The following is a 26,733-nucleotide window of genomic DNA, read 5'->3' on the forward strand; positions in this document are numbered from 1 at the left end:
CAGACGACGAGACAATAGATATATAGGCAAACTGGATATCCTCGCCTTATTGGTTCGGCGCGAGAAATGCAGGAAACACCAACACCAATCTTCTTGCACAACTATACTATGAGAAGGGATTACAAATACCTACACAAGCTTTCACGTTTTACGAAATGGCATAGATGGACAATGACGAAGCACTGGATCGAGCGGTTCAGAAGATCGGCTCCATATTTGATTCTTCGGTTCTACAATGAACAGGAGTACAGAGCTTGAAGCTGCGCTTTTTCGGGAACCGAAGATCGCGCACGGAACTTTAGACGGCCAAGCTACGTGGAAGCCTTTATTGAAAATCGATTACTTGGCGTATTGGAGAAACTTTCACATCTGCTAACGATGACTTATACAAAATGTGCAGTTCTGTGCTCTGCGAGACCCGCAACAGGAAAGAATCGCGCAAGTTTATCGCGCGTTTCTGCCGCTGTTGCTTTGCATCCGAGTGCATTACCTCGTGGAAAGTGAATCAAACGCTGACAGCCAGGGCCGTCGTGAGGCGAGTTTGCGCCCAGGGAAGGGTAAACGTGAAGCGCCCCCTCTGCCGTCAGGAGCTCTGTAAACAAAGAAAAGAAAACGCACTACCGCACTCATTTGCACTACCGAGATCGTAAATTCAAATTCTTTTCATTCTCGCTTTATTCTGTCTAACCAAACCTTCAAGGGCCTGCCGTTCGGCGCCCGGGTGGGCGCCCGAGGAAAACGCAGCGAGGGCGCCCGGGACGGCTGCCCCCCACCCCCACCCCCCCAATCGCTACGGCTCTGCTGACAACCAAAAGACTGATTTTTCCTGAATGTACCGTGCAACCGTTTCTGAATCACAATAATGATGTCGCTTCTCCTTTTCTCTTTAATGCCTTAGTTCCCCCACCAGGGCTAGGAAATAATAGGGAATAATAACTTGCAATAAGGAAATATTAGGGAATAATAGCTTGTAACCGACCATCACAGTCGTATCGCGATTATTAATTTTGCATCATTTAGACATGGCACGAATTATTCAAGTATTATTTATCCTCTGAGACAAGCGCCTCGTTCGGACCACTCTACTCAACGTACACTTAGAGGCGTTCGCCAAAGTTTAACCTGGAAGATATCTGGCAGCGAACTGCCTGGAAGAGTCTGACACTTCGTTCCCGCGAAGCGTTGCGTCTCGCGTGAGCAAAGTGTCAGATTCTTCCAGGCAAGTATACCCTCCCTCGTTACTTTGGGCACGGCTAAAACACACAGCGCAAAGCATACCGACCGGTACTTATAGCATAAAATGCTAAGGCTGCACACTTCATGCATGGGCCAGGAATTTGTTAGCAGATCACACATTCTAAAGCGCCGACGACACGTGCTTGCTGTACCACAAGGCAGTTCTCGTTGCTGATTAACATTCTCATCTGCTCCGTCCCTATATTGATCCAGCAGTCCAAGTTGCGTGCTACGCGCATGCCATATATACCTTAGTAGCATATTCCTCGCAGCAGCACTGACCACAAGACTTGCATAGTTTTGCAGTGGTATCTGAATTCCTTCTCTGTTCAGCGTTAAACTCGCACTCGGCGTTGTTCTTCCTGTGGCCGATAACATTATCATGACCTTTCGTATGGAGAATTCATCGGACTCTCAGATTTGAACTACCTACGTGTGGTATGATGAGCAGTTGTTATGGAAACGCTGCATTACGCATGCAAGACAGGTGGCGAGACCATCAGCACTCTGCAGCGGTGCTATGGCTCTGTTGCCATGCACTGGCCAACACTGTTCCGTTTATACAGTATGTCGCGCACACGACCTACTAGGTTATAACGACCATGTCATAATCGGCAACCACTATGAGGAACCCGTCCATACGATCCGCTAGCGGCGCTACTCATCGGCCCGCGAGATCTACATCATGATTGGACAATGGAAATTTGAATTTTGAACACGCAGAAGGCTACTACCGTAGCAGACGACAGCAACAGCTCCTATGAAAATGCGTAGAATAATGATGATAATCAACTTTAGAAAGAAGCATCTCTCGTGAGACATCCACCGCTTGTACAAAAATACTAAGGTAAGCTGAAGTACAAAGTATTGCAGAAATTGAGGAAGCAATAACCGGGTCGATGAGTAGCGCCACCGCTAGCTTCCAAGTACGGCGCTGGGAAAGGGTGCCTAAGGGTCGTTATATGTAAATCTAATAGGTCGTGCTCGCGCATGTACGACACAGGCTCATGTGCCGGTGCACTTGAGTACCGTCTCAATTAGTAAAATTGCCTCCATTCTTCGTCTGCGATTCTTCAGTTTCTCGGACGTTATTCTCTCTGGCTCCTCACCATCCACGACTGGTGTGCCCAAACTTGGCAAGCTGCTGTTGACGTAATAATTCGTCTGGTCAAAAGTCAGTCCCACTCTGCAACGTCACACCTCTTGCTTGCTCAATAGCGGTTCAGAGTGGTCAGCCATATGTGTGGCTTGCTACTCACCACTGAATTTCTCTCCCTACCGAACAGGTTGCAAAATGTCACATTCATGGACAGTTTCGACGATCGTACATCCACCGTACGGTGCTCAGTGGCCCCTGTCGAAATCTCGCGCATATCGCGTCGATATGTTCTGACATACCTCGTTTGAGGGCTCCCTTCGGAAATCTCCGCTGCTTAGTGTTACACTGAAAACCCATATATGCAATATCTTACATTCGCTAACCTTTTGAGGCTGTCTCTATCCTGTGAATGCGAATGGTCATTCTTCTGGTAACGGAGTGTTTGCTAATGGTAAGGAGGATTGGATTGTTGCAAACCGGAAGTAAAAACTTCTGTCCTGCTACCCGATGACTGATGCAGGGAAGAGTGTATATGTTGCAAGGAACAATGCAAGGCCGGTTTTAATTTTAGGAGACACGTTATCTAGTCCCAGTCTTATGTACTTAGAAGGCGACCGAAAACTCAATGGAAAGATGCCAATGCTCAGGAAACTCCGGGCTCTGACTCTGGCAGACGCATTAAACGCTGACAGCTCTGCCCTTTTATGTGGGCCGTCTGACAGTTTGCGTAAGAGCATAAGTCTTTAGTGCATAAGAGGATGAGTGTTCTAGCCCACACAACCGTGATGTATGTTCACTGCTCTTCGTTTGTTTGATATTGGCCTACAGAATGTATGTCAGCTAGACAATTTTTACTTCTAAAGGAAGACGCATTGATTGCGAGACACATTTATACAAGACTTCAAATACAGAACAGCACGACAGCTATCTACATTGGGCAGCAGCCACTCCAGGAGGCAGCTGGAGCTTCAGCGTCCTTGTACACGAGGCCGTCGAAGGTTGCTGAAAGCAAGAAAATACCCAGGCGTCAAATGAAAGTATATGTGATCGAATGAGAGGAAAGGAATCTCAGTTAAACCCAATGGCAAAGGTGGATTATCGATAAAGCCGGATTGCTTTTACTGTGGCGCAAGCCTCGTTGGACATTTTCGTTTCCTTTGCTCTATCGCTGTGTTGATTACAAAATGGGAGACGAGGCTGTTGCTATCGGTCTGAAAGACAGTGAGTATAACATATAGCGAGCGACCGACATCGTGGATAGAACGTAAAGTAGATGGAAAGTGAGAACGGAGGACTGTCACATGATCGTGCACATAAACTCAAGCCCGAAAACTGAGCAATGTCATTACTTATTCATGTGGTGCTCATTGCTGATCATACGAAACGTAACTATATTGGCAATGGATTATGACTTGAAGCTGTTTTCGCGTAGCATCGTCAGTAGCTTCTGAAGTTTGCTTCGGGAAATATGAAACCCGTTGTGTCGGAGTCGTGTACAGCGGTGACGTCAACAATGGCTGGCGAACTAACGGTTATGTCACCGCAAGCCAAGGTCGGGCGACGCTGGTATTTTAGACAGTTTTCTTCTGTAGAAGAGGTGGTGTCCCTCTACACAAGTCCTGACCGGCGGTGATGGGATGTCCAAGTGGGCAGATGATCGTTACCTCACGCTAGGACGGTGTCGGTAGAACTGACGAGCCAGCGCAGTATCGCGTGGCAGTAATGCAAAGAAGTTCGAGCAAAGAAATAATAAAGAAAGGGCTCAGAGTTGCAAAGAAGCTCGAGCCTGTACGTTCCCATCGCTTCCTTGGCGTTGTCATGGGCTTGGACCTGCGCTGGGCTCGCCACAACATCGTTCTGGCTTATGATGCGGCTGTGATCAGCGCCCCCTTCTAGCCGTTCACGCGGCTTTGGTGAGGGCGACTGTGCTTTACAGCCTTCCAATCTTGCACAGGATTTCCACAACGTCGTTAAATACCATTCGGACACTGTTTGCAGGAAGCCTTCGTCGTTGCCTTGGAGTTCCCAGAAGGGCTGAAACACGGCAAGTCCTGGGTGAAGCTGGTGAACTCCCGCTGGAGGTCCTTCGTGAGCGTGAAACGGCTCGGCACTTCCTACGTTCGCGTGCGCACATTCCCCATCACCGAGTCCCCAAGAAAATTCGATACCGTCCTGAAAGTGATTTCCATCGAGTAGCGCAGAGGACACGCCAGACTCTCACTGGTTTCATAGCTATGAGGACGTCGCACCGCCGGACGCCCCCTGGTCTCTGCCTGTGCCACCCACCTTCGTACGTTTTCCGGACCTCCTGGAACGAAGAGATCAGGTTCCCCCTCAAGTCGTTCGAGCCCATTTTTTATGCTGTGGTAGACGCGAAGTTTTCTACCTCTACTGCAGCATACACCGATGGCGCATCTCGTAATGGCAGCTCCGCCTCGGCATTCATCATCCCATCCGAAGGCGCAGTGGAAGGACGTCGCCTTTCGCATCAAACCTCATCCACAGCTGCGGAACTCAATGCCATACTTTTCTTTCTGCAGCACATCGTTAATTTTATCCCACGGGAATGGGCCGTGTACACTGACTCTATACACCTGCGCTGCAAGCAATTGAAAATTCTGGAATGCGAGGCTCATCCGCACCGTTGATGATGGATGTGTTAATGGCTTACAACCTTGTCTACGAAGCAGGGCACAGGCTGGTTCCCCAGTGGGTTCCAGCCCATTGCGGTAACGAAGGGAATGAACAGGCCGACAGCGGCGCAGAAGCTGCTCTCTCGTCTCGGAGACGGACGCGTATTGCGCTGCTGAGAGGAGATCGTTGTACCGTAGTTCGACGCCTCGTGACTCCCCTGTCTTCCCGCCAATGGACCGTTGACGTTCTCCTCCCAGCCATGCTAGATGAGCCATGCAGAGTTGATGGAGCGCTCGCTTTCAGCATGCCTCGACATACCTCTCGTCAAGATGCCGTATTAGTTCATCGAATGCGTCTCGACGTGGCTTTTACAGCGCAGTGGCGTTACCGCTTGAGACACGTTGACTCTCTCCATGCTGCCACTGCATTGCTGTATAAGATCTAGAGCGCATTATTCTCCATTGTCCACACTATCAACCTTCCAGAACCGTACTCTCCGGATCCCTTAACGAGCTGGACTCTCGCCTCCTCTCTTTCACGAAATTGCTTGGACCCCAGCCACATCTAGCCCACCAATGCTCTGCCCTCAAAGCTGCTCTCTTCACCTTTCTAGATACCATAGGACTTCGATTCTTATTGTGAAGAGGGGGGGGGGGGCTTCACCACCAGCAATGGGGTAGAGTATCGCCCCTGGCGATGAAGCTCCCCATTCATCGTCTCACAATAAAGTTGTTGTTGTTTAGACATTTGTTGTTTGTTACTCCTGGTACGTGGGAAAGTACAAGTGCAATATCTTGTAGACAGTCTTTCTACAGAGCTGTACACATCTCAATACGTTCTGGTAACAGGACGCTTGAGAGGAAGGAGGAAACACAAACTGATTTTGTAAATGGTCGCAATCGGTGTAAAGTCCGTAAGTCCATTGTGCAGTGAGTGTTTCTCGGCATCGAACGTCTCCCTCTTTCCTTTCCCCCGTTTTCCTTTATGCTTTATCCTGCTGCACCCACTCTGCCCCTTTCTTGTTTCCTGTTCTTGTTTGTTTGTTGTTTTATTTTTCGTAGCTAACCTTTTTCTTTCTTTCTTTTTCACCCACAAACGCGTTTTGGAGTAGCCAGTTCTGACTGGGTCGGGACCAACCTCTCCGTATTTTTCTTTCCTTTTCCAATCCAATCCGTACGTGCCATTCATGCTTGTGTTTTCCGCCGGGGCAGAAAGACACTAGGTTCTTTTACAACCCCACAAACTAACCTTCCCTTCATGCTGCGCGTGCATTGACCTCCACAACTTTTACACGTCGAGATCTTCCGGCGCTCTTACCGTGCGTGAGTCTCAATACGAACACTCGAAGAAAGATACTCACCTCTCCAGTCTCCAATAATAAGATTCTTGGAGAGGATGTCCGATCGTGTCACAGCAGGCACAGCGATGCTGTGCATGAAGCCAGGCTTGACGGCCGACGCATTGGCTATCCTGGGTGGTACAAGGCTCCAGCGGACACCGTCGTTGCTCGCCATGTAGGATTCTCCGCTCATATCCGTGGCTAGCATTTGACCGCTCTCCGGATCAAAGCCCACCAGGTAGTTCAGGAAATTGTCGAGAACTGGGAGGCAGAAATGTTCGTCAAGAGTTTTTTTAGCAGAAGGAGGACGCACTCACTTTTCCAGGTTTTGCCTTCGTCCCTGGAGGAGAAGCATGACACCTTGCTGAGAGAAAAAAGAAAAAAAAAACAACTTCAATGTTTCAATGTTCTTCAGCGGAAGCTATAGGTATTGGTCCCGTCTTCGCTTCGCAATGACATCACGAGGATAAGGAAGCAGATTGGTATAACCAAGAGCCTTACTTGGACATGCCGTGGAAGTCACAGAAGTACACGATGTTATTGACGGTGTCGACGGCAAAGTGACGTGTTGTCGTAGCTTTTGGAAAAGAAAAAGAAAATACATTGTCGTAAGCGCCAAGAAAGAGATCCAAGTCCAGTTTTCCACGAACATACCAGGGAAGGCATGTGAGTAGTGCAAGAAACAAGGCGCAGGCGTTGTCATCCAACATTACAAAGTAAAAGCAGTGAGTGACTAAGGAACCTGCGCTGCATGTTTTGCACTTAACGTATGCGACTTTCTAGGTTATAAGACCTTCCCAACTTACATTTTGAGTCTGAATACCACGTGGTGTCATCCTCGCAGACAACTGCAAGCAATGCATACGTCCATCACAAGCAGAAAATAACGTCTTTACACACTTTCAAATATCGTACAGTTTGCAGTCATGAAACGTTTACCAATCTGCGACGATAACTCACTTCCTTCTGGTTTGAGGTCCTCGATGTAGCAGCCATAGAGTTCGACCTGCATGCCGATCAACATTTCTTGCTCCATGTGCTCGTCAGAAGCTTCTTCGACGATTATACGGAGCATCCGGGCTTGGATCGTCTTCTCCAGCCGATCCATGGCAATGCTGTTCTTGTAGTTAAGTGTGCGGATCTGCGAGACGGAACCTGGTTGGCGAAACGACACATGGGGTGGAATGTGACAAAGCCTACCCCTCCGTGCTTGATCCAGTCCCTTCCGTTATTGCTGTACATGAGACTGTAACGGGACACCCTCCTCGATCCCGGGATGTACAGTACTTCCACCTGTGACACTCGTGTCACGCGCTGGAAATTGACGTCCAAATGGTGACGCGATAGACTTGACTTCAGCGCCGGAGACCATACTACATATAGAGAGACAAGTACAGACAGTTAATAGGCATCCTGAGGGTCGCGGAATGTTTGAGAATTAGATGCCTCATTTGTGTTAACGCTCACTACCAGTTACAGTGTTATGAGGTTATGTCCTGAGGGCATATAGGTGGAACGTGAAAAGTGAGGTACGAAACTGGCCGCATCTTTAGCCATTGCGCCAAGCGCGTTATAGTATTAACAGTAGCGTATTAACATATAGCGTATTAGCTCCATCTTTCGATACTGATCTTCGTCCTCCCCCAATCGTTTCGGTGCCATATTGTCATCTTTTCTGTTTTCCTGCCTTCTTCTTCTGCTATACTTTTCTTCTGTTCCTCTCAACGCAAGTGTTACGGACGTACAGCTCCCGTCAAGGTTAATAATAACACTGAAAAAAAAAAAAGTCACAGTCTTCCGAGTGTGATAACAGCCACCCTGAGAGCACTGGTGGAATATTAAGTGAACAAAATCTTTGCTTTAAACTAACAGAATAAGTTTGCTCAATTAAGGTTTTCTCATGGCCGCAAAGATTGCTGTAGTTGCGCTCGGGAACGAGACCAATTTTTTTTTTTCAGTGTTATTAACTTTGACGGGAGCTGTACGTACACGGCCGTCGACACTGGTTGGCCAAATCGCTTTAAAGCTATCGCATTAACATCAGAAATAAGGCAGAAGTGATAGCTCGTAGAGCTTCTGGACAGTTGGCGGTCTACAGTCCACTGGATGCGATAAAAAGATTCCCGAAAGAATCGTATCTTATCGTGTTCTAATGTACATATAATTCGTGCTCGGCGAGAGAGTGGGGTCTACCTTTGGTGCCTCCTTTCCTGACGTTCCACGGCGCATGCTCATAGTCTGCCGCCGATGATGCCCGGATCTGACAGTTCTCGATGGCTCCGCTTTCCATACCCAAGTCGAAGACGCATTCTAAAGAGAGGAAGGGTAATGGTGCACAGGTCTTCTAAAGCGTGTATTCCAGCGAAATATCTTACCGTTACTGTTGACGGTGAAGAGGATGTGCTTCATATCGCTGCACGCAAGACCCGACGTCTGCTTCTGACCAGAGCGAGAGTGCTGATCGCAGACGGCGCGGTATGGGATGGTGGCTTCGGTGCGTCCTGTGCCATAACCACGCTTGTTCTCCGGGTCCACGGCCAGAGTGAAGTTGAGTTCAAGTTCGTCCGCAAACATCAGAGTCGGAAACTAGAATTCATTCGTACAAGTCTTGAATGTCTAAGCACGCCAGATGAACAAGAATATGGACACCGCATGCCGGCAGTTCTTACCACAATATCCACCCCCATAGTGGAATTTTTAACTGTAGGCTTGTACTGGCTGACAGAGATGACATCAGCGAGGGCTTCGAATGTGATGAAGTAGGGCAAAAAGACGCGGAATGTTAACTTGCTCGGTTCTGCACTAGAGTCGAAAGAGTGCTTGATGTACGCAGTCACTTGCACTCGTTCTCTGCAAATAATGGGGGGGGGGGGGTCAATAATGCACAGAAGCTCAAGGTAGCCAACTAAGAAACTGTCGAACTCGAGGCAGTAAGCTATACTGAAAGCGTAACTTTCCTAGTGCTGCCTCTAACAGGTTTGCACCTACTCTCGTTCGTAGACTCTGGAGTCATCCATGACGACGGCGAGGTCCATGAAGGACCGCTCTTTCCCCGTCCGCACGACCCGGAGCAGTTGAGTCGCTTTGGCCTTCCAGCCAAGCGACGACACTGTCAGTGTGACTGCGTGCCGCGTGGCGTCTTCGGCTTGAGAATGATCGGTCATTTCGGCCAGCACCTCCACGACGACGTCATCGTCGCCCGTTGCAAAGAGTCCACGCACATGGCTATAACCTGGGCAAGCACAACGTTTTTGGCATGGTCTGCAACGTGCATTATTTTTGAACTGGCGCGCTCGAGATGCGCCTGGCGCTATATGCAGGACAGCCACGTTCCCTCCTGTATTGTCTCTTGTTCACGCGAGCTATACGCGAGCGGTATCCCCACGGAGTGTTCTAGCGGAAGAAGACAGAGAGAGAGAGAGAGAGAGAGAGAAAAGAACCATCGGTATTGGCGTACCAACAGCTCCTAGATAGCGAAAGCCTGCTTACTCGTCGCCGTGACGTAACAACTAATAGTCAGCCAATGAGGATCGTGCATTCAAACGCTGTAGCCAATAGCGAACGTGCTTTCAGCTGTAGTAGCCATGGAGACGAGTCACCGTCAGCCGCATGAGCAGCCACTGTCGTCTGCGAGTAATGAACATCCCCGCGTACTAAATGGGACAACAAAATAAAGCGCAAACCGGTCCCATACTTTTCTCAAGACTGATTTACCAGAAAGCGTGTTTCACTATCACTGTATAGGTATAAATTTGCGAAGTTAGCTGCAATCATTTGCGAGTTCTTGAACTGACAGAATAGCGAATCTCTGTAGCAGACGAATTCGGACTATATGTGTCCACGTAGCGAAGGAGGGAGAGGAGGCATTAAGCAGGACTTCTGTATCTAGGTGGCGTTGGGCGTACTGTGCACGTAGCAGACGACACCATTGACCCTGTCGTCTGCTATAGAATGGCTGACATGACGTTGAGCGCCGGCGCTCATGTGGCAACAGAAATGACGTTTTGCGTACCTTCCGCGTTCCTTGCGTACCTTCCTAGTACTCTGGGGAACTTCGCTCGTGTGAGTGCCCGCGGTTTCGCGAACAAGCAAGGACGAGTCTAATACCTGGATTGGAAAAGAACCCCAGCGATGTACTGGCCTTGTCCATCTGAACGTTGCCGAAAGAAGAAGCGAAAGAGATGTTGAGCGGACGAGCTTTCCAGCAGGGAATGTTACGTCCGACGCCTTTGATGCGAATGTCGTGTAAATTGACGATGGCGCTCTTCTCGTCCACCGCTCCACGGAATAGGACGCGAAGCTCCGCCATGGTACCACGGCCCAGGGTGATATTGAACGGCACCCACAATCTCTGACGTATCCGGATGTCGATGTTGCCAAAAGTACCCGCATTCACTGTTGGCGATTCCTGCAACGATGATGTTTACATGTTTAAGCTTGAGAACGTTCCTGTTATGTCTTTGGGGCAGCACCTCCAGTTGTTGGAATATGCTTACCACAGCCACGTTAAAATATCAAGTAGTGATTGCAAACATCAGAATGATACGTACGACTCCCAGAGTCTGGTCGGGTACATCCGCCACCTTCAGCTTCACAGTCTTTGTCTTCCGTGCGATATCACCAGCGAGAGCTGTTGATGTGAAGCTGATATCCGTGCCTTCTATGATGCCAACGCCATGCTTCAGCAGCAAGGGAACCGTGAAACGGAGCTGCGATATTTTAGGAGTGAGTATGAAAATTTATACTGTCGACAAGGCATCCAGTCGGTACCCGTGACCGGAACCAAGAAAGATCGCCGATACTGACCATATTCTCCTCGGCGTTCTTCCGATCAATGAAAGAGTTGCACATAAGGTTTAGGTTGTAGTGTCCGAATGACCTGCTGCCCCTTTTAAAATAAAAATAAAATAAAATAATGAAAAGGTAGTCCTACTATAATGACCATGCATCAAGAAGTAGCAGAAGATAAAGCAATTTAGACCACTAACTGTCTTGGCGCTTCCTTGTCCCATTGACTAGGCTTCGTGCAAGGGTAATTCTTTCCAAGGTGCGAGATTCCTTCTTGGCAGAGCTCAAAGTCGTGCATGCTAGCGACGCCATCGTCCAGGCGGAGGTCGAAGCTGATGGGCGCCGCGCTGAACGGTTGCATTTCCAGGAAGAGCGTCATCAGGAGCATAGCCCCTGGAGTAATGGTTGTAATGTTCTCCTCGTGGGTGGCCACAACCATGGTGCGAGGTGGTTTCGACAACTGGGGAAGAAGTTTCACGTTTTGTAATGTACGTTTCAAAGAACTTTCTCTAGTGCTCCTGGTAAGGGTTCGCTACATTTTCGACGACCTAAACGATTCACGCTGATCATTGCATCGGAAAACAGGAATTATCCTAACCCTAATATATGGTGTTAACATGTAGTACAATTCGTATCGCCCTCTCCAATTTCACAAAGGCGATTGATGCCTGTTACAGGCATGGTCGGCGAAACGACATTTTACGAGAAACCTCTTCTTCATGGGTGAGTTTATTCCGTTCTTCCAACATCCGCGTCTGTTTAAGGGTCCTTCGAGGTATTAGTTTGGTTCCGCCCGCATCACGCGTTATTGCTCTAGCTGGAAAGTGACTTTCGTGCACGTTGTAAGCACATTCAAATAGGTAACAAAAGCAGAAGGCATACGACAGGAGTCAGAGGATCTATGCTGCTAGAAAAGGCGACAGCCGGGAGACAACAAGAGACCTACCCCAGTGTCCTCCCCATTCTCCTTGGAAGGTGGTGCAATGGGCACCGTGAGGCTCTCTTCAAAGCTTCCTTTAGAGCCGTACGAGATGCGATACTTGAGAGCCTTGTTCTTGGTCGCAGTCTCTTTGATCTTTATGATGACGGAGAACACGACTGTATTCGGGTCCACGTACTTCGTAGCAGACATAGGGTACGTTCCTGAAGACAACAGAAAGCGACGCCTTTAAGGTTTGCGGTGTACCGAACAGCAGCGAAAGTCACGTTAAGGTTACTGTAAGATGTTCCGCATACCAACGTTTGCGAGAGCTTGCAAGGCAAGCGACGCCTTGCGGTTGCCATCATTTACGTCATCGTGCAGTGTGTAATCGGCTGCTGTGCCGGCGTCTAGACACGGCAAGCTGTCGCCGACAGTCTTGATTTTAAGGACGCAGATGCTGATGTCAGGGTTGGCGGTTGTCACTTCAATGATGTACAGTCCCATGGTGCGCGGAGGAGTCTTTACTGCTATCTCGAATTGCGTCACAAAGCCTGGGACAACTGGTTCCGTCCACAGTGGTATCGAATAGGCGAAGATGGGATTGTTCTGCAAGAGTCCAACCAACCAGTCTATCAGAAGCCACCGTGCAAACTACTTTCACTGTACGGTGTATTGTCAGTGCGCAATTAAGCTCTGACAAAGGCGGCCGTAAAAAGCAGTCATAAGCAGTGCGGGGCTACCTTTGATGCCCATCCTGATCTCCTGTCGCGACGTAATCAGGTCCGCGTGACGTAGCATCAGCGTGGGAAGCAGGATCGTCTGCTACTGACCGGTCGCTGCGCTATACTTCCAACGGACTCTCTACGACACGGAGTGACGTCAAGATTACGTCACTTACTTACAGGCTCCTCGAAGGAGGGGAGGAGTATTTAGAAGGTATGTCAAAGGTGTCTCTCTCGCGCTACAGGCCGGCTAAGATCATGGATCTTGCGCAAGAGTACATGTTACTTGTTGCACAATACGCCGCGGTCAGAAACGATAAATTTATGAAGGTGCCCTTCACGGTTTCTTTAAAGGAGCCTGGTCCAATGTTAACAATGACAACTATACCAGTACGATCCCGCAGGCGGTTAGCGGCGTTCACGACACATTCAAAACTGGTAGTATGACTGGTATTAAACTCGAAGACAGGAGCTCTCAGATGTTCAGCGAATTGTCACTATGGCGAAACATTAACCAGGTGCGATGACTTACCTTTAACAAGTCCTTCGATGGACCCCTACTTGCGACGAACTTCTTTTCCTCCGTGTGAATGGTCTTTGAGTTGATGGCCACCGAAGTGATGATGCCGTAGGGAGCCCCGTTGGAGAACTCCACGTCGTCTTGCAAGTTGGCCACCACGTTCACGATGATTTTACTCTCAGTGTAGTTGCCCAGGGATTTCGGGATGTGGGACACGAGTCCCAGGTTGACGCGGGAAGAATCTGTGTCTTTGCGTAGAGGGTTGCTGTAACAGACGGCGACCACACGAGCTTCGTACAATTTTCACGTCTTCAGAGGTGACTGACATTCACTGAAATGTTAACTCAAATGTGCGGATCCCCATCAGGTACATATTTTCGGGCCCACTATGTCTTCGATATCGGGCCTGGTGCTCTCTAATAGATAAAAGTAAACGGTGTCTCGTACAGGGAAAGCTACAACGTTAATCCCCGCTGATTTCCCCCAGGAACACTGAACGCATAAGCGAGAAAGATGTCCGGCACTGCATGGCTTGGTGTATCAAGGAGAAAAACAGCATTTGGGTGGGATCAGATACGAATGTTGAAATTTCTTATCGCTAGAGGGCTATGCCTTCACAAGGAACCTTTTTTTTTTCTTTCGGGGCGGGCCGTTTTTTTCCTGTACCCATTCTTTAGTAGCTCACAAACGCGCATTTCATTTCACATGTAAACTTGGTGTTTACACTGCAAAGCCACGGTTCTTTCTAATCGCTAACGGTTTCTGACAGCGAGGCGTTATATCGACCCGAAAGAGCCTTGTCTTGAACCTTCTTGTACTCCTAGCTTTCTTTGACTCAAGCACAACAACTTTTCTTCGCCTGTTCATAGTTTGTGTCATACGTAATGTAGCCCTGACCTCAAGAGGGGACAGCCTGTCGGATCATCAGCTATACTTACACCTTGCCGTAGGTGGTGCCGTAAGTGTTGATGCTGTCCCGGATAGCCTCTAGACATGGTAGCGCGCGCCCTACGAATGACACACGGGCACGGCAAATGTGAACGCCAGGCAGCGTAGGGATGTTCTGGCCGACAACATCAACGGTGACATTGTTATGCGTAGCTGCCGGTGGCATTGTAATGATAACGTCGTAAGCCACAGCACCGCCGATGTAGATCTCTCGCCAACCGGCAGCGTCGAATATCTTGACGTCAGGGTTGTACATGAACCGCTACGGGAGTGAAGAGAAAGATAGTAATTGTGTGACATAGCTTCAACAAGCGTATCTGATACTTCTCAGCTCAAGCATCATAAAAGCTTATTTGGGCTGCTGTTGGGGGAAGTCGGTACATAACAAGTTGAAAAGTCGCAGCCACAAACGCAGACATACGGCGCACACAAGACAAGGCGAACTGCACCCCGGGATTCATTCCCTTCATTGGGATGCTCCCTGTCCCACGATAACCGCAAAAATGATTGGTGAACCTACCCCATCAGATATCCACTTGGCTCTGACTGCTTTCCCAGATACGAGCAGTTTGCTAGAGAGTTGTCTTCCTTACCTTCTGTTCCAAGCTCAGGGCTTCGAAAGGCACAACTCGTGCATCATCTCCTCCTCGACCAATTTTCATCCTGATCGGAAAGAGGTTGCCGTCTTCCTTGAAGCTGATTTCCACGTCGCTGTCCATATATAGGAAGGTGTCCACCACAAGCGTGTTGTCCTTACCAGTCGGTGGCTGGCGCTGCAAGCAGGCCGTCAACTATAGGGGCAAAACTGCGGTGCTAAACTAGTTACGTTACCTGATCTGATATGTACACCCTGCCGAGGTCCACGATGTAATGATTGTCCTTCAAAATAGCTGGCGTGGAAGAGATGTTAGCCCATGGAATGTTGAAGCCGCTCTCTTCGAGATTGAAGCGAGCAGAGCACAGCTGGATCGGGTTCTCGGGATCCGCCTCGAGCATGACGCGGACAGCCGTGAAGCCTCCGGAGGTGACGTTTAGGTGGAGCGTGCTCTTCACCAGCATGGCCAGAGTGATCTTGGACATGTCGCTCACGGGATAAACATCTTCTATGTTGTTCACCTACGAGTGTTGTGTGGGCTCGAGCAACGATTCTTCACAGGATGGCACGTATTGCAACTTACAGGCTCATCGAAGTTTGCTGCGGTGAGGTTCACGTAAAACGTCTCGGTGTACATGTTCTTGTTTGCTACGTTGATCTTGAGCGTGAAGGAGACAGTTTCGTTGACGTGGTCGGGACGGTTCAAGGCAAAGACGGAGAAGGTGAAGTTGATTTTGTTGTTTTCTACCCGTGGCTTTTGATAGATTGAACCTGTATTTGAAACAGACGCATGTACAGTGCTGTAGAGCATATTGCTAATCTTCGATACCCAGCAAGCATTCATTCCTGACGTGATCAGTCGTTAATTCATACAAGGCAGAAAGTAAAGCGTGTTGTTCTGCTAGCGCCTCTCACCGGTATTAGTAATGAGCCCCATATCTATCTTGGCGCCGCTGTAAGAAATCTTAGTTGCTGAAGGTGTCATTACTGTCTTGTAATGAGTGACGTCGTTGGGCACTGGCTTGAAGTTGCCGCCGAACTCTGCAACACAAAGAGTGAGGAGGCCATCATGACATGCATCTCTGTACAATGTAAAACGTGCGGACGAGTCATCGTCGCTTTGCGTATGTCGTTGCACATGGCTGTTCGCTGGTTAAATAATGTGCATGTGAGGACACGAGAGTATGCGGCATTGCCCTCTTTGAGAAAGGTTCTTTCCGTTCAGCTTGCATTGATCGGATTAACTGCCAAAATATACGACAGCAGAAATGGAGAAAATTTTGATGGATGTTCCTTGATCTTGGTGCTATCGACGACTACAAAATCAATTGAACAACACAACCTTTGATACAATTTTTACCCATCTAATGATTTTTAACGATGTACCGCGTCGCCCCATGCGCGAGTCTCATCCTTAACCCGTTGAGCAAAATGCTTCCCTGTAGGGTTGGCGGTATGCATGTGCTGGTGAAAAGAAAGTTCTTTTCGAACGAGAGCCTGTGGCGTGAGTGTATATGTCGCGCCTCTTTCATCCGTCTACGTCCCAGGGTCGAGTTCGCAATTCTACCAAAGGATTCTCACTTGATATGCCCAAGTTTCCTATGGCAAGGAGGTCTTCCATCTCTGGAGGTCCTTCCAACATAACGGAAACCTTGTCCGATCGTATCTTGAGATACATGTCCAGAGAAAAGATGCCAGCACTGTCCAACGCCACTTCTCCCGGTCCATTTATGTCCACTTCTAACTGCTTCTCGTCCTCATTCTGTCAAGCATCCGGAACAGAACATCACACCGCGTAAATAGAAGACGTCAACCGTGTGAGTACACAAACACATACCGCCCTGGGGTTGGTGACAGTGACCTCCGTTTGGCCGACCCAGACGAAAGTCTCGTAATCGTACTCTGCTCCAACGGTCACGTAGTGAACTTTGGAGTTCATCTTGACCCGTACCGCTGTGACAGCGAAGCGTATGATTATCTTTCGGGTCGTGTCTGGATTGGACAACGTGCCGAACTCCATAACGATGCGGTCGTACTGCAAAAAGGGTAACAGGTCGGTATAACCGCGCAGGAAAACTGTTGTGGTTCAGCGGCGGACTCGGAGATAAGTTTAAGATAAGTTTCAAATAACCAGAACTTGGTCAATTTTTTGTTGGTTCCATATTTGGTTATGGTCGTTGTGGCTGAAAGGTAACATTACTACACGGAACGGGCAAAGCAGTAAACGTACGATCTTATAATGACGACGACGATAATTATTGACTTTAGAGCACTGCACGGGCCTAGTTTTCAGGCTCGGCCCAGGCCCAGGTGCTACATATCCCGCACCGGGCCCGGACACGACGTATTCTATATATCTCCAGCCCGTACCCCACTGTCTCCATGCTCTGGCCCGGTCCCAGCCCGCCTCTGCTCTATCTGTTCTCGAGGTTCGGAGGCGTATTTAGATTTACTAATTAGCAACGCGCAGCGAGGAAAAGGACGCAGCTAATTGGTGGAGAGTCAGGAGGTACACTCGAACGCAGCAGCGGCTGTATTTCTCTGCCGGCAAGCCGCTCTGTGCTTGGTTCTTGCTTGTTTGCTTGCTTGGGAACGCAGCGCGCAGCGGCGTATGTACATTGCGGTTCAAGATAGACTCATCGCCGCTCTATTGCACATGCTCCGGTGTTAGTTCCCCTTTCTCGAACTCTCACACGAACGAAATATGTGTCAAAACACCTAACCTAAGCTACCCTCTTGCCGGACTCTCATAAAAACGAAATGTGTCTCAACACTAAACCTTACTGATACTCGTGCAGGACCCTCAGCGCGCCCGCTGCACCAGTCGTCCCCGAATGTGTGTTAGTGCATGCGTGAAATCCAGACCCATTCACGAAATAAGCGTGATCACATAATAAAAGGTGATAGTTCTCAGATGAGAATACCTGATATCCCATATCCAATGGGGGAAAAAAAGTAACGTGAAAATTCAGCTGTCCAGTCTCGTGAAATATGTTCGCGTACATGCCCAACCATGGCTGGCGTTGTCAAGCCTGTACCCGGCCCGGGCCCGGTGGCTTAAACCTGAGCCCGGCCCAGGCCCGCCTAAAAAACGCCATGCTCGGTCCGGACCGGCCCACGGGCTAGGCCGGGTCCGTGCAGTGCTCTAATTGACTTTACAGACAAATATGATCATGATGTGATGTGATGTGATGTGATGTGATAGAAAAAAAAATATTTAAGCTATGATCATGGGCGACAGCACAGTCCGTTGATTGATTATGCCTATAGGAGGGTTTGTCGAACGTGGCTGAAATCTCAGCACGGAACGCCGCGCCTTATGTCCTATGTCCTCGACCGGCTTCGAGACTACAACCTTGATATCAGTATAGAGGGGCATGCCACCTATAGCGTAGTAAACCTTCGACGTAATTTTGACTTTGCTGCAAGCTACTGGACCTAAAACCTGTATGAGACTTCTTAATGATCAGAGCCGGGTGACTTTCCAAAAGTGATGGCATATGGCTATCACTCCCCACTTGGAATGGTATTGGAAAGTGTGCAAACCGTGGGTGCACTAAAGCAATGTTGGATGATGCACATAATAAGGACCATCCAACGGCGAATATATTTGGGAGGAAGCAACTCACCACATTAGTGACTGACTCGCTGAGCATCTTGTTGATGGCCGGTTCACCGTTGGTGAATGTCATCTCTGGAGGAATTTCAGTCTTGATGTCGTAAATGGCGAGTGGGGGAACATAGTTGTCCGCAATCACATCCTTGGTGAAAATGTCCACAAGAAGGTCCATGCGTTCCGTCGGAGGAACGGAGATGACCAGCTCGTACTCCAGGACGCGTCCGAGTTCCATTGCGCTCGGGTCGCCCCCGACTATGGTCAGTTGGAAGTCGGTACGGTAGTTGAGAGACTCGGATTGCTGGGGTAGCAAAGCCTGTACAAATGAATGCCACAGCATGCTTATATGGTTCGAAGTAAACCGTAGCCAAAATCGGGAGCTGTTCACAAAAGTGCAGTATGTGGGTAACAAGTGTGGCAGGGTGCACTCTCGAAGAAACCCTCATAAGAAAACCATGGGAGTGCCGTTGGGAAGGTTAACAAATTCTTCTTCTGGAACACTTGACCCTCTACCACGAGTGACTGTGAAAGTTCTCTGGTCATTATTTACCCTGTTACTGGTTCATATGTGGTATAACTGGTTTATTATGAAACGGAACACTACACCGCACATTTCAGAGCCCTGTCTAGCCCAGGGATGTCATCCCGAGGACATATTTTCCTGGTCTCGCGAAAGTTTTTGTAGCACATATTAGGTTACCTGACTAACTCTACCAGGAATGACTGCGTATGGTGGACGGTAGACAACTTGTAGTGCGGCATACATGACCCATAGCCAGAACAACACAAAAGGACACCGTTTGACCCTTTCCTTTCCCTACCTCACGCTTTCGACGACTTCGTCGTCCTGCAGCTATCTCGTTGTGGTCAAGAATGAACCCCGGACCGTGGAACTCGTCCGAGGTGTCGAGGTAAAAAATCACCTGCAAGAGTTTTCCTTTTACAACGACGGAGCAGCAGCACGAGCCACTATAATTCCAGGTATCATACCTTCATGGTAGACTCTGGTTCAGTATTGTTCTCCAGGGCTGCTTTACTCCACGCGCCAAAGGTGACGGGAAAAGACGCACGCTCGTCCAGGTGTTCTGGGTACTTGATCATGACGTTGCCAGAGACGTTGTCCACGCTGAAGAGCTCGTAGGGGTTACCGGCGATGATGTCGTAGTAGACCTGGGCGCATTCGCAGGGTTCTCTCCCCGAGCACGTCTTCTCGAGGTCCAAGTCCGAGGCGCTGGCCGTGAATACGGGCCGTGGGACGAACGGGTCGCTAATAGCCACCACCTCCGAGCGAGTCGGGAAGGACGGCGGGTACACATCGGCTAGAATGGCGTTCAACTTGTGTTTTTGCGTGGTCGGCTCTTGCTAGATCTCAATAGACCTCCCCCTGTTTGTAAACAAATGACGTCATAGTGCCCGACAGCGCCACCAATTTGGTAGACTTGAATTACGCTTGAAGCTAGGGTGAACAAGGTCGCGCCCGGAAGCCACGGTCTTCAGGAGATTAGATTACGATGGTCTCTGAAAGGGACACGACCTTCGGTCCTACTTTTCTTTCAATAGGAGGCAGCGAACAAGTGCCCATTCGTGGAACCCAGCCCTCCTCTCCCCTTCCGATTTGTTTCGGTTTCAGTCTGTCTACCAACGTCATTATGACGTTTCTCGGGTAGAGGTCTATTCCACATTGCACGTTCCGTGCGCAAGAACGGGGTGGTTTTCGGATGCACTGGTTCGGATGCACATTGCAGGGTTTCCACAATAAAGATGGCGGGTGGTTTTATGGGGGCACCAAAATGCTCGAGTTTCAACAATCACTATGCAACCCCACCAGCTCCGGTGGCGCAGCGGTAACGCGTGCGTCCGCGAGGTCCGCGGTTCGAATCCGCTGGCCGGCTGTGCCGTCTGGGGTTTTTCCTGGGTTTCCCTCAGATGTGTAATAGGCGTATGCCGGCACAGTTCCCCTGAAGTCGGCCCATGGACGCAGCTATCCTCCCCCCGAGCGGATTCCGCTCGGTCTTCCACTTCACCCTTTCCTCTCCTCCTCTCCACCACCTTTCCCTTCCCGAGAAACATGCCGCCAATTCAGGCAGGCAGACCTCTCGGGTTCCTCCCAACGACACTCCTCCTCCTCCTCCTCCTCCCCACTATGCAACCGGAATTATTTCACTTAGCGCTAGCGTTTGTCACGAAAACCTTGTCGAAACATCCACGAAAATACCGTCGTTGGCGGCGGCCAATCGGATCCTCAAGACGCAGGCGCGGCGGCAGCCAATCAAGCAACATAACATGTGTTCGCAATCCTGTCGTGTATCCGTGCGTTTCGAGCATAATCTGCCCGTAGTTTTGTACACGTACGTCGCTTCATGCGCATTGCTGCGCGTTTAAAAAATGACTTCCTTAGAGGGACGGTCGCATCAGTTACAGTCGATTTCTAAACTATAGTGCCACTTTAGTGCTCGTGCACCACTGTCCACGGTATTGAAAATACCGCTCCGAATAGTGGCGTAGTTTTACTGTTATACGACGGAATACATGACAAGGCGAGATACCGGATGTTGAGAGTATGCCGGAATTCCTTTCCCTGCCGCTGCCAATATTAACAGCTTCCCTGCTGCTTTACAGTGCATTTAATATCCGAGCACTTTTCGAACGAAAAAAATTAGCCGAGCGAAAGAAAAATTAGCGAAAAAAAAATAAGTAGATTGTCGGCCGGTACCGCACATAGTGGTATCGGTTTCATAGATGACCCAAGCAACAAAACGCACTGAAAGTCGGGTGCAATAGGGGTGGACGGGTAGGTGAAACGCCTTTAGCAGATTCGTGAAACTGAATGACATTGATAAGACACATACCGTCCACCCCTATTGCACTTGACTTTCAGTACATTGTGCTGCTTGGGGGGTTTCCGGAGGCGACGGTCTCTTTAACTGCCATTGCTTACATTAACGACAAATGTTCCGACGCAGCGAATAAACCTCTACCCGAGAAACGTCATCATGACGTTGGTAGACAGACTGAAACCGAAACAAGTCTGAAGGGGAGGGCCGGGTTCCACGAATGGGCGCTTGTTCGCTGCCTCCTATTGAAAGAAAAGTGGGACCGAAGGTCGCGTCCCTCTCAGGTACCATCGTAATCCCCTCAAGACCGGGCGCGACCTTGTTCGCACCCTAGCTTCGAACGTAGTTCAAGCAAGTCTGCCATATTGATGGCGCTGTCGAACACTATGACGTCATTTGTTTACAAACAGGGAGAGGTCTATTGTCCGTACATCTCACTAGCAGGGAGGGTTGCCACCTTTCGTAGTGAAAAATACCAGCTGAAGGAGAGGAGGTGGAATAGACGGAAAGGAGGAAATGTTCGCGGGAAAGGGAAAGTGGGTGAGGGATGGAGAGTATACAGAGAGAGAGAAAGAAGGAACCAGCGTACTCGCTCAAGATAACAATGATAATAGTAATGAATAACTAAGAAAACGACTGGTGACTACAAAGTTGGGTCTGTGCTCCAAATTTATTCAAGCTGTAGTGGAATGTTGAAAGGAAAACCCTGTAAAAGCCCCTTTGAAGGGTGTTGAGCCACAAATACCGGCAAAAGGCTGCCGGTATCATCTTCCTACCGGCAACCGGCATAGCGAGCAAATAACCGGCCGTACCGGTATAATACCGGCCTGGTGGCAACCCTACTAGCAGGTGCCAAAGAACGGCATAATTTTATTTTGCAGGTCGCACTATTTCTTAATAGCGAAACCGCTCCGCAGTGGGGCACGCATATCCGGTAGTGCAACTACCCGGCGCGCGAAGTGAAGCGGCGGTCGCGGGCTGGTGCCGAGAGAAGAAAGATTTCGAACGATTTTGATGGCAACGTCGTAACTGAATGAAAATTTTGTTGTTAACATTGCCTTGAGTTTGAGGGACACAGCAGGACGAACACAGGACGAGACGAACATCACGAGAGCCCACGAGCCCACTACGAAATGAACTTGTGGTGGACATTTTAGTGCCCCTCTAAAAGGTGAAAACAAAAATAAAACATTGACTGCATCTTTTTGCACTGTGCCAAACGCGTGTAAACGGCGTAGTTCTGTAGGGGTGTCATTATTGACGGTAAATTTTCTGGCAAAACCCTTTTTAAAATGCTGTTAACTTTTTATTGTAAGTCTTTCAGTGTTTCGTGAAATTGCTTGGTTTTCCCGGTGTTACTGTGGGGCAAACACAATTTCAGCGTACTGCGAACACAGCCTGCCGGTCACGCGGTCGTGTCTCGTGGCCGTATAAACCTATCGTTTTCATATTGGTGTCAAAAACTTTCAATTAGGTTGCAACATGTGTTATCCGAATACCGGAGAATGGTGACCATTCCGCCCTCTCAAATGCGATGTTTGCAGACAGTCCGTTACACGTATCACTAATACAGCCGGTACACTTACGCAGTGCCGTAATGGGTACCTGGTACACCTCAGCTTAGAGAACGTAGATTTCCCCAAAGGGTAAAACAGCTACTGAACGAAACAATTCTTCTAGCACTGTTCTGATAGAGTTATAATACTGTCAGGAACCACCAGGGGGCCTAACCGCTTCATCGTCGTTACGGCAGTTACAAGCTAACGAGTGGCGAGAAATTAAAAAAAAGCGGGCGGAAAATTTAAAAAGGCGGGCACGAGATAAAACACGTGCACGCCGCTCTTCGCGCGATACGTGAACGCCGTGGTACACGTCACGCGCAATGTGTCACGTCCCCACCTTTTTCAATTTCCCGCCCTTCGTTAGCTTGTAACGACCGTAACGACAATGAAGCGATTAAGCCCCCAGGCCTGGCGAGAGATGTTAGGGGCCCAAGGATGACTCCGGATGAGTCCTGCTCGGGCACCCTCCTCACGTCTCCTGGTGCTAGCAACCGTCGAGCCTTGGGTCGGGCGGGAGGGCCCCGGGGCTCCATCCCTGGCAGCCTCACTCCCACCCTATCGCCGGCCCTGGGTACGACGGCCGCCTGCCAATGAATCTATCCTCGAAAATGACTTACTGTACTCATCACAAGATTCTCCTTCCCAGCAGGGCAGGCAGGCACAGAAACCTTGGGCGTCGCAAGCCCCGTTTACACACGGAATCTCCCTGTAAATGAATCCTGTCGTCAGCAACACCGAACTATTACAGGCACGTAGTGTACCTACACTCTGCAATCGTCCAGAAGACATCCTGCAATGACGCGCTTGCAGACTGCTGACGTGTCAGCGAAAGCTGGAAACAACGCCAGTTGTAAATATGACACGATGCCGAACACTTTCGACACTATACCGACTAAACTTGGCGATTGAGAGCATATCAATATTCCCTTAGAAGTTCTGATTAGGATATGACCTCACGCTGTCATACACGTTCGAGATACGCCTTCTAAAGGTTACCGTGCCCTGCACTCTTAAGACAGCACTTCACCGCATAGCACGCTCCTAGCCACCCGTCATCCTGAATGAAGTCGTTCTCTCTCCTGTCTTGTGGAGAACAGGAGGCGTACGCATGCATCTTTGTTGCACGTACGCAGTTGTGTTAATTGTCACATAAGGGTGTACACCCCGAGCATAACGCTTTCAGTGTAGTTCTCCTCGGACCGTGATGAGACTTTAGGCGTCGCTTGGAGTATTTTAACAGTTCTCATTTCTTCCGCTTCACGCAGTCTCTTATTACCAGCACGTTCTCAGGGATCACAATGAACGTAACCAATTTGTATGTGAATTCAGTTTACAAGCTGGAATAAGGTGAACTTTCACCCTCTCCTTGGTGATTGGATTGGATTGAAAAGCGTGTAGATTGTGGCACGTAGATCCAGCTGCTCCAGATTTCTCTGGAAATCAACTAGCTTAGTAACACGATGGAAATTGATGTTCTGAGGCTAGAACACAGAAGAAAGGACAAACACGCAAAGCCTCAAGTGCCTAAGAACAATGAATGAAGAAGGAAGGAAGTTACTGAAAAGGTTAGCCAGCTGTAGGACTGGAACCTACATGTTCTGGATTACCGGTCCTGGGCTCTACCAATTCAGCTTTGCTAAGTGTTTGTCCTTTCTTCTGTGTTCCAGCCTCAGAACATCAAGTTCAACAGATGCCGCTTGCGTCGACCCCGTCGTTTGAATATGCGCGTGAATGAGCAACGATCTAAGAGTGAAAGTGGAATTAGTGAGTGGGTGGATGTGATTTGTCCCTTCACCTGACGCAACCTTACAAGTCACTGTAGATGGATAGAAATCCAGCGAACCGGTAGAGATGTAGGAAGGGAGTTGCCTCAGGACAGAAGCCGGCGATATTTCGAACAGAGACTGTTCGAAGAAGAAGAAGAACAGTAGAGAACGGTTAGTAGAAGAACAGTAGAAGAACCCAGAAGAAGAACAGTTTCTGTTCGAAATATCGGCGGCTTCTGTCCTGAGGCAGTTCCCTTCTTACAAGTCACTGGGGAGGCGTGTTAGCTTAGCTCAGTTGACAGAGCCCTGGACATGTAATCCAGAAGGTTTGGGTCTGAGTCCTACATCTGGCTAACCTTTTTAGTGACTTCCTTTCTTCTTCATTCATAGCTTAGTAAGTTAAAGCTTCACACCAAAAGATACTGAGCCTTCCTTTAACGAACTGCAATGAGACGGACCTGAGGAACGTACTTGCATATTCCTAATTGTCATATGGATAAATGAATCTCCTTGAATCACTTCTGCTTTCCGACACAGTATTCGGAGTGATGCTGTAGGTCTTATTCAAGACCATTCAGAGTTCTATTTCTGTTTGAGACCAACATCCATTCAGGTACCGCAGAGACAGCGACAGCTGATGCAAGTCAAGTGTTGAAGGGCAGGACACTTTGCAGGATGGAGTTTTAAACGCCGATATACGCACACCAATGCAATAAAGTAGGCTTATGAGCGACAAAAGATGTTGCATACATACAACGCTGGTAATATTTCAGGGTTGAAAGAAAAAACACGAGAAAAAAAAAAACGGAAGTATTTTTGGACTCTTGACTTACCACCGTGGAGCTCCGCAAGGAGGAGAAGGTAAACTCCAAGCAGTACAGTGTTCCAGGAACCCATCGTGTTCCTGAGAATATCTCACCACCACTGCACGGTATGGAAAAAGAATCCACAGTGGTGCGACTCCAATGTGTTTTTTTCGCCGACCAGTTGCCGTAGCAACACTTGCAAGCGGTTCCCGTTCAGCAGTCAAGTGCGACCACCGCAGCTACAGGCTGCGTTCGCTTCTCGAATGTCAAGCGGCATCGTCAAGGATAGTTCCCCCCCGTCACCTACGTCTGATCACTGATGTCTAATAGCAATAGCGGTTGTTGGAAGTAATTAATACTACGCAGAAAGGTGACGATGTAAATTACTGAGGAGATTGTACAGCGGGAACAGTAGGCATCTTGTGGGACTTGCTCCAGACGACCTTGGGATGTGTGTAGGTGGCAGTGGACGTGATCAGCAAGTGCTGACCTTGGCATTGATTTTTGTGGCGCGTGTATGGACCCACAAAAAGGAAAGACAGGTAGTTGGAGCCGGTCTCCTCTTTCTGTGTCTTACTATTATTTGTTCTGCTTGCTTCTTGAAAACACACCTCATGCTCTTGTTCACGTGTTACACTATGTCTGTCAAACTCAGCTTGATGACGTTCTAGAGAGAGCAACACTGCGCAAACATTTAAGTGTGAAGAAAAATAAGTAATGAAATGAAAAATAAAGGTGCAAGAAATAACCCTCGAACGGGGTCTTTGTGTGGTACCCAGCTTTGTTCAACAGAAAACGTTTGCGCACTTCTCCGATCGGACCCGCAACAGTTGAGTACCTTTTGGAAATGACGGGCTCTATCGGTTCTTTGAAAGGCAGCCGTGGTGAACCATCTGAACTGGCAACGACGACTATCATTCTCACTGACGGGTATTCATGTTAATGCTAACATATGTACTGGACAATGTCTATTTCAAGTCACGTGTACGACCTTCAATGTGCAGCCTTTGTTACCTACGTCTCTCTCTCACGATGACAACGCACAACCTGGATCAGTTCATTAAACGCGGCGCACGTCAACATTGACGCCACCGGCAGCGGTGACGTCAGAAGCGGTCGGCTGAGTGGCACGAGGCTCAGAAAAATGTAGGGGGTAGGCGTCATTGCGAGCCACGATTATAAAATAGGATTCTTAATTTCTGTCACTCTTAGCCCGTTTCACGAAGCCTATATTTCACTCCCGTGATTTGTTGACAAGAGGAGGCGTGCGCCTTTTTTTGTGACAGTTACGCAAGACATAATTGTAACAGTTTTCAGCAAATCAGGGGACAGAACGATGTCATTCG

The 26,733-nt window shown here is 48.9% G+C and overlaps 1 protein-coding gene and 1 long non-coding RNA gene across 3 annotated transcripts in view; one reads left to right on the forward strand and one right to left on the reverse strand.

The window, feature by feature from the left end:
- Window positions 1–26,733, forward strand: part of LOC135388130 (uncharacterized) — a 65,733-nt gene that overhangs the window by 10,022 nt on the left and 28,978 nt on the right. The window contains exon 3 of one of the 2 annotated variants that reach the window (XR_010421290.1): window positions 25,195–25,253. The exons of the other annotated variant lie outside the window; for it this stretch is intronic. This is a non-coding gene — a long non-coding RNA (uncharacterized LOC135388130). Of the gene's footprint in view, window positions 1–25,194; window positions 25,254–26,733 lie in introns of those variants that run through there. 2 annotated transcript variants of the gene reach the window in all.
- On the reverse strand, window positions 3,226–25,517 carry LOC135388127 (uncharacterized). Its single transcript, XM_064617470.1, has 31 exons — window positions 25,415–25,517; window positions 23,581–23,647; window positions 23,433–23,521; window positions 19,410–19,738; window positions 19,241–19,342; window positions 18,433–18,735; window positions 16,641–16,838; window positions 16,385–16,565; window positions 15,719–15,844; window positions 15,387–15,574; window positions 15,040–15,324; window positions 14,802–14,981; window positions 14,199–14,470; window positions 13,273–13,525; window positions 12,333–12,624; window positions 12,043–12,239; window positions 11,297–11,556; window positions 11,115–11,196; window positions 10,859–11,017; window positions 10,416–10,716; window positions 9,297–9,540; window positions 8,978–9,158; window positions 8,684–8,894; window positions 8,502–8,618; window positions 7,509–7,681; window positions 7,269–7,449; window positions 7,115–7,156; window positions 6,810–6,885; window positions 6,626–6,672; window positions 6,330–6,569; window positions 3,226–3,337 (listed from the first exon to the last, which is right to left on the reverse strand). The coding sequence occupies exons 1-31, from the start codon at window positions 25,476–25,478 to the stop codon at window positions 3,264–3,266; spliced, it is 5,514 nt and encodes a 1,837-aa protein (XP_064473540.1). The 5' UTR covers window positions 25,479–25,517; the 3' UTR covers window positions 3,226–3,263.

This window comes from Ornithodoros turicata, chromosome 3 (genome assembly GCF_037126465.1).
Source record: "Ornithodoros turicata isolate Travis chromosome 3, ASM3712646v1, whole genome shotgun sequence".
Taxonomy (NCBI): Eukaryota; Metazoa; Arthropoda; class Arachnida; order Ixodida; family Argasidae; genus Ornithodoros; species Ornithodoros turicata.